Source organism: Macadamia integrifolia, chromosome 10 (genome assembly GCF_013358625.1).
Source record: "Macadamia integrifolia cultivar HAES 741 chromosome 10, SCU_Mint_v3, whole genome shotgun sequence".
In the NCBI taxonomy this organism is placed as follows: domain Eukaryota; kingdom Viridiplantae; phylum Streptophyta; class Magnoliopsida; order Proteales; family Proteaceae; genus Macadamia; species Macadamia integrifolia.
Window position 1 is genome coordinate 11,987,146 of NC_056566.1, and position 8,168 is coordinate 11,995,313.

The window sequence follows — 8,168 nt, forward strand, 5'->3', positions numbered from 1 at the left end:
TTTTTGATTCAGTTCTATGACTTTACAGAGTATTACACTATGCCTGGTCAGTCTAAATTTCATTACACATCTTCAATTCTAAATCAGAATTCAAGACCTACCAATTACAACCTCAAAACAATTTTAAAGCCAATCTTATATTTGCAAATCAACCCTTAAATCTATAGAATGACAATGGCAAGGGTAATGAACCATAGTAATTGGTAATCTGCAAATACAAGCTGATAGCAATCCATATTGATGGACCCAAAACCAAACCATGTTCATAACAACCTCCCACAATCTTTAGAATAGCACTATAAGAAGAATAGAGAATCAACATTATTGTGAAGCAGAGCATCCAAAGCATCAGAATGTACAAATCAAAAGGTTAACAAGGAACACTAGTTGTAAGAATATCAGAATGGCTGCAAGATATATTATGCTATTAATTCATAATCCTTCCATATGCAAATCGAGAAAAAAAAAATCTATACACATGTCCATTCCACATCAAGAACAAAATCAAAAAACTTGTCTAGCCTAGTCCATTCCACATATAAATGAAAATCAAAAACCTTTCCATCATATTCATTCCACATCCACAATGAAAATCAAAAACCTTTCCTACCAACAATTGGCAGGTCTTGCCAAGGACCTAAACACCAGTTGCTCAAAGCTACCATCCACATTACAATCATATATTAAAAAAGAAACCATATCCTACCAAATTCAAGATATGTTGAAAGAAAAAAATCCACAATCTTAAATCCACAATTTCAAAATAACATCATCAAAATAAAAAGAAACATTAACCATCATTAGTTGAAATCATTGGTTTGCCATGCCATCTGGCAACACCATCTCCAAGACTTTCATCTTGTCTTCCTCTTTTGCTTCTAGGAAAAGGATTGTTGAATCTCTATTTCGTAGGAGGAATTGTTTTGCCCTAAAACCCTTCTGGAAATCCAATCCAGGAATTGCATCTATTGCAGAATTCTGTTTTTTACCTAGATCAGAAAAGGGTCCAACCAGGTCACTTCAGTCCAATCTGAGTCCAATCGGGCTCACCCAATCAAAAGGTTCATGAGAAATCCATGTTGACCAAAGCAACCCCAGCAAGTGGCAAGTGAACTTGTGAAGCAGGGAAAAGAAATAGAAAATATCATCCTATGAGAAATTGAGCGGGAATGTGACTTTTTGTTGTTCATGCATCTGATTAACTAACAGCTTTTGTTTTTGTTCTCTTTCATGTTTCTGTTTTTCTATTATGTATATACCAGAACTCTCTACATCCCAACATTTTCTATTTTATTGGTGTATGAAAATGGAAAATAACCAATGCTGGCTTCTTCTAAGCATCTATATGGGTTCTTTTATCTTTCTTTCTTTCTCCCATGGTTGATCTGAACCAGTTTATTTACAAATCTAAGTCCCTTCGTTTCTTTTTCTTTTTCTTTTTTTTTTTTTTTTTTTTTTCTCCTGAAGTTAAACATGAAGAAACAGTAGGAAATGATAGGCATAATTATCAGTAAAGTGCCCACATTTCCTATTTTAGTTTTGGATTTTTTCCCTTTTTTTTGGAGAGTTTCATTTCCTTTAAACACTATAGGGAAACTGACATATTAATTCCTCTCTTTTCAACTCCTTGAACCATTTACCCTTCAGTTGTTAATTATATTTACGATGTTTTATTAAAATGCACAGAGCCTCATATTAGTAGGGCAAGGCGCCTTTAAAGACAGTGAGATGTTGGAGGGCATTGACCTATCTATGCTGGATGGGAATGTTAACCGATTCATTGAGAATTTCAAATGGAATTTTCCTTAGATGAATTCTAATTTTATGAGGAACATAATAAACGAGGTGAAGAAAATTAACAACCTTGCCTATGATTGTGAAGAGAGGAGTATCTGGTCCCTTTCTCATGATGGGGAATTTTGCTTCAAATCAACTTGGGAGGATATAAGGGTGAAGAAATCATTAGTTTCCTGGGCTTCTATCATATGGGGTAAAAAGCAGCAGTCTCGGGTCTCCATTCTAGCGTGGAGGGTGATTAATGGAAAGGTCCCTACTGATGATGTGGTAAAAAAGAAAGCGATCCCCCTGGCGTCTAGGTGTGTTATATGTAATTCAGATGAGGAAGTTTTAGAGCATCTCTTCATGAGATTGAGATGCCCTTTCTCTACGGAGATCTAGAGGCTTCTTTGTGATGCTTTCAATGTGCGTTGGGGCAACCAGAGTCCTTTGCTCGAGCTCGCTCAATGGTGGAAGAGAAAGTTAAAACTGGTTTGTTGCAAGGAGGCGTGGAATATGTTTAGCCATTGTGTTGGATCACTTATGGAGGGAGAGAAGCGCAAGGATTTTTGAAAATAAATCTTGGCTAAGCAGGTATGTATTAATGATGGTTCTTGAGAAGTGAAAATAAATCTTCGCCAGGTCCTGACGGCTTCCCTGGGGCTTTCTTCAGAAGATGCTGGCACATTGTGGAAAAAGAAGTGAGCAATGCGGTCAGATATTTTTTCAGCTCAAGCTACATGCCACAGGGTGTGAACAATAATTTCCTTGTGCTGATCCCAAAGGTAGATGGGGCTGATAACCTAGGTAACTTCCGCCCCCTATGCATGGGAAACTTCTTCTGTAAAATTAATACAAAGGTGATGGCATTGAGGTTGGAGCCCCTTCTTCCCAGATTAATATCTGATGAGCAAGGCGCTTTCCAAAAAGGAAAGATTATCCATGATAATATTATTGTTGCTTCAGAGCTTACGAACTTGATGTTCTCATCCACTAGAGGAGGGGGTATCGGCATAAAAATCAACATCAGAAAAGCCTATGACACAATTGACTGGAAGTTTATCTTTCAGGTTATGCATAGATTCGGTTTCTCTGAGAGATGGATCGGATGGCTCAACCAAATTCTAATATCTTCTAAGATATCAATTCTAGTTAATGGAGGACCGCAAGGTTTTTTTAATGTGGAACGAGGCCTGAGACAAGGTGATCCGATTTTGCCGATGTTGTTTATAATCACAGAAGAAGTTCATTCTGGGGGGTTGAAGGGGCTAATCCAGTCGAACCAAATAAAGCCAATCCAGGGCCCAAGAGGCGTTGAAACCCCAGGGCACATCTTGTTCGCGGATGACATCTTTATATTCACCAATGCTTCCTAGAGGTATGTCAACAATCTAAAAATTCTTTTGACAAAATATCAAGAATTTTCAGGTCAATGCATCAATCTTGACAAAAGTAAGCTTTTCCTCGGCAAGATTAATTCAGCAAGGAAGCAGAGTATCTCTAATATTTTGGGAATTCGAAGTTGTAGCTTCCTTACAAAATATTTAGGGGTTGAAATCTTTAAGGGTCGGTTAAAAAAGAACGCTCTCATGCCTGTTATGGACAGTGTGAAGAAGCGCCTTGTAGGGTGGAAGGGTAAGCTTCTTTCAATGGCGGGAAGAATAGAACTAGTCAGATCTGTGATCTCTAGCATCCCTACTCACAATTTTGCAGTATACTGGTGGCCCTCATCTCTTCTAGCTACTATGGAGAGATGGATGCGAAACTTTATATGGACAGGGGAGGTGGAAAGTACGAGAACAATTACAGTGAAGTGGAATACTCTGTGCAAGCCCAAAGATGAAGGGGGCCTAGGGATCAGGAAGCTAAGAGACTCAAATAAAGCTATGCTATGTAAAATGGTTTGGAGAATTAAACATGGGAAATCGAACACTAGCTCTTTCCTTCGTGCAAGATTTGTTAAGAAGGATGGTAAATTTTCCAACGGAAGCAGGCCTTCATCAATTGCCTTGGGGAGTCGGAAGTCATGGGACTTTGTGTCAGAGTACGAGAGGTGGGTTATTGGCAACGACAATTTGACAAACTTCTGGAAGGATAAATGGTGGGGACCTAAATCTCTGATGGAGGAGATCCAGACTATGGACCTTTCCCCCCCTAACACTAATGCCAAAGTGTGTGAGTTTATCCAGGATGGTCAATGGAACTTCCCTATAGTTCAGTCTGAACTTCTAAATAATATTTTTAAATCTATCAAGGAGATAGCTATTTGCCCTGCTCAGATGGAGGACTTCTGGTGCTAGCGATTCAGCAAAGAAAAATTCCCTGGTATGCTTTCCAACGATGGATGCATCTTCAGCCTTTCCTTGACAGTATTAGTTGGAAGATATCACATAACTTCAGGGAAGGAAACTCCATAAATGACTATTTGGCCAAAGATGCGGCGAAGACAGAGATTTCAGGTGATAATGTGGTCCTCCCCTCCCATATTCTTGATCTCCTACAAAGGGATTCAGATGGGAGGCCTCATATTCGTTTTATTTAGAGCTCATCTTTCCTCTTGCTAAGGCCATGCTGAAGGTGGGAGGGTAGAGTCAGCTAGTTTCTTTTGTTTGAGGTTGTTATCTTGTATGGTTTTTTCTTTTTCTATGATCCTTTAATGAAATAATCTTTTAGCAAAAAAAAAAAAAAGTTATTTTACTTGTTTTTACTAGTTATAATTTTGAGAGATTGAAAAACTGTTCTCTAAGTGCAACACATCTCTCCTGAATGTTCAGTCCAGAAAACCAACTAAACAGTCCAGAAAAACCAACTAGGAGGTAAACTTCCTCTCTTTATCTTAAACAACAGAGTGTCAAGTTCCAACCAGAAGTAGAGTCAAAGAAGCATAAATATTGTAGGAAAAGACAAAGAAAATGGGGGAGGAGGTACTTACTGACGGAGTTGCGAACAATGGGGTTGATATGAGAACCGTTGGAGGGTAATCCAGAAACGCAAAACCCAGAAACACGATGGGTTTTGCTAATACAGAACCGTTGGAGCGAATGGAGCAAACAATGGGTTTTGCTAATCCAGAAACGCGAAACCCTAACTTCATATCTTCCTCTCCCTTCCAAAATGAAGTCCATGTTCTTGTGTCCACCGAAAATACCTCTTAGAGCCTAGAAACACAGAAACCCTAAAAATAAAAATCTCGATTAGAAAACCTACGGGTGAGATTGAGAAGATGAGGAAATCCAATACTCAGAAAGCCGAAACTGGAGCTCCAAATCCAAAGAACAGTGAAGCCATGGGGAGAGGAAGGAGGTCTGGTCGTGGTTGGTGTTGAGGTCTGGACATAGCGGTCTTCAACGTCAATGAGAGGAAGAAAGTTTGTCCCGATAAAGGTAATTCCCCTGAATGACTATTTATTATATGAGGGCTAGAAATATGTGTGTCAAAAGTGAGTTTTGCTATTTACCCTAATTCTTACATTAACAACAATTTAGCTTTAATAGGTGTTTCACAGAAATTAGTATGCTTAAGTAGAAACACCTTCTAAAACAACCAAACGGTCTAAAAAACAAATAACCGTGTTTCACTGGAAAGACTCTCCAACGAAATATACAACCAAACACAACCTTATACTAATCATTTGACCACGATTTTGCCTTCCTCAAAAAATCTGGTGGAGAATATTCCTAAAAGAGACAATGTTGACGTAGCAGATGGAGAGGATAATGGTAGGTTGATTGAAGATTTGACTATCAAATCTATAGCAGATGAGACTAATATCAAGGGATCTGAGAATCTTGTAGATTCCATTATTTCTTCAGGGGAAAAGACAGAGTTGAGTCATAGTGAGGAGTTGATAGATCAAGTTGAGTTAAACCACAGTGAGGAGGTGACCCATCAAGATGATAATATAGAGGGTATACATTTGAATTTTTCAGAGGAAGCATTAGAGTCAAATGAGGATGGTGGCCTTGAAGTCTTTAGAAACCTGACCCATCCAGTAGTAAGAAGCTTTCTACGGAAGATTCATCTCATGAAAAGTGCCCCGTACTTTTTTCGCTCCCGTGATTGGGCTACTTATCTCTTTCTTAGCATCTTTTCCTAATTGTTAAAGCTTTTCTTTCTATATTAGATGAACTATGTTACAGGGTTTGTCCTGTTTGATTTAGGGACCTCTCAACCTTTCTTTTGGTCTGCCCAAAGAAGGTTGTAGGGGTTGTCTTAATCTATATTTTTATATTTTTCTTTTTCCTTAATACATACAAATTACCTATCGAAAAAAAAAAAAAAAAAACAAATATGAGATTTCTCTGCTTTAACGTCGTTGTAATAATTGAGCGATGTATCTTTCTTTCCCCTCAAATTCAATTTTTCTTCTTACTTTATTTCCTTTCTTTTCTTAGCTTCCAAACAAATCCATAGGGTCGTTGTCACCCTAGAAACCTTCTCAGTGACTTGATTTCTTTCAAGCAAAGACCAGCCCTTGAATTGTCCAGAGTCCTAGACCCAGCAATCAACACTCCAAACAGCCAAATTATCTGGCTCAACAGTTCAAGGTTTTAATGCCCGGAACTAGATACAAGATTGGTGCCTGTCAATTTCAATTCAATCTTCACTTGAAGTCATCATTAATCGGCTTTAACTCAGTTGAACTCAAAATGCATATAAATGGGTTAATTTATTCAGAATCGGCCCTGGTCTATTTAGAACAGTCCTTCAAGACATAGGAACCTCTTGTTTTTTTTTTCGATAAATCAAATTTAAAGAAACAAAAAGAAGGAATATACAAAGTAGAAGAGTTAAAAAAGCCCAAGACCCTAAAAGAAGAGGTCCACAAAAAAAAAAAAAAAAAAAACAAACATTTTAACCTTTTCGATCAACCCTAAAAAAAAAAAAGAAAGTGACCTCACATAAACATACAAATAAACTTTTAGCTATTTGATATTCAAAATTTTCAATTTTAAGTTCACAAAGACGGCAAAGGTAAAAGTTAGCTGTTTGAACTTGTCCATGGGTTGACTCCATTATGCCATTTCAAAAAGAAGTCTGGCTTTACTAAGTATAAAGTTTAAAAAATCTTTAGCTTCAGATCAAAACAGTTCTTATTACTTCTTAGAAGAAGCCAATAGAACATCATAAGATGGTTTGGTATCAATTTGAATTGAACATGCAAGAATCATTCCAAGTTGAAAAAAAAAAATAACTGAAGAATAAATCAATATGTCGATGATGCCTGTTTCAATGGATTTGATGTTAAAGGTAATATTGCTGTATGTTTGGTTCTCACCTTCCATGTTATTCCATCTCCTAATCATCGATTTCATGACTTGCATTATACATAAATTCTAGATTATCTTTAACCTTATTTGGTTGAAGGTTCATAGATGAAACTAATCAAATTTGGTTTGGATTATTATCTCTAACCCTTAGACATGACAGATTTACATCAGGAATATTACCCATCTTCCTTTTATACATTGATTCCATGTGGAAGGCTGAATTATTGAGAATGAGTTTTACCCAAGTTCTTAACAGATGGTATCAGAGTCAAATTTTGAAAGGATTAAGGCATAGGTAACCCGATATGAGGGCTCATAGATACTTGGGCTCTACGTTTCTCCAACCATGACAATATAAAGACAACATAAAGACAAGAAGTAGTTATCTTTAGTTATTTAGATATACATTGTCTTTGACAATTAAAATTACCTTCTTTCGGTTAGCTCCACCTAAAAGGAAAAAAGAAAAGGGGTTTAGCCAAGAACTTACCAACGAAATTTTGCTTTTATGAATGGTAGTGAGATATAATTTTGTAATCCAATGGAAGGTGATAGTTCATATAATTGAACTCTTAATAGAATACAAAATTGTTTTGAGGATTTGAAATTTGTTCTTAATTCCTAGTGGTGGAAAAACTAGGGAGTGGAAATCTCTTTTCAAATATAAAAATGCAAAGGCAGATGGGATATTAAAATGGAAAAGCATGATGTGGGGCATTGGGATTGGTTATTTAGTTGTGTTTGAGAGAAAAGGAATTGGGTTATTATATTATATTTGTTTCATATTGAAAATAATGACCGATAAATGATAAATAATAGGTCTAAAATCTGCTAAGATTTGGTCATTTGCTTGCTTTTTAGGCCTTTTCCCCTTCCTAATATGAAAGTCCAAGTTCATGAACTCCATATCCTTTCTTTGTTCATGTTAGGTTGAGTGAGATTTTGTATAAAAGCATATATACTTTTGTTATTTCCTTTGCTTTGATTGTTACACCTTAGCAAAAATTTGAAAACTTTGTCCCTCACAATTTCTGTGCCCATATCATTTATGTGGGAATTGATCCTATATCAATATGAAAAAGATTTGATGTGGGTTGATATGGTCTTGGATTCATTCACCTT

General features: G+C 36.8%; 1 protein-coding gene across 3 annotated transcripts; it reads right to left on the reverse strand.

Annotated features, from left to right (window-relative positions):
* Positions 1-84: 84 nt before the first annotated feature.
* Positions 85-5,155, reverse strand: LOC122090801. 3 transcript variants are annotated; one of them, XR_006143738.1, is made up of 3 exons: positions 5,017-5,155; positions 4,709-4,934; positions 85-296 (listed from the first exon to the last, which is right to left on the reverse strand). XR_006143738.1 is itself a non-coding variant. In XM_042660522.1 (2 exons), the coding sequence occupies exons 1-2, from the start codon at positions 4,899-4,901 to the stop codon at positions 811-813; spliced, it is 372 nt and encodes a 123-aa protein (XP_042516456.1). In that variant the 5' UTR covers positions 4,902-5,141; the 3' UTR covers positions 505-810. The 3 variants fall into 3 exon arrangements, 1 of the variants encoding a protein (XP_042516456.1); XR_006143737.1 differs by having other exon boundaries at positions 4,709-5,141; XM_042660522.1 differs by lacking the exon at positions 85-296 and adding an exon at positions 505-989 and having other exon boundaries at positions 4,709-5,141.
* Between the last annotated feature and the right edge of the window lie 3,013 nt (positions 5,156-8,168).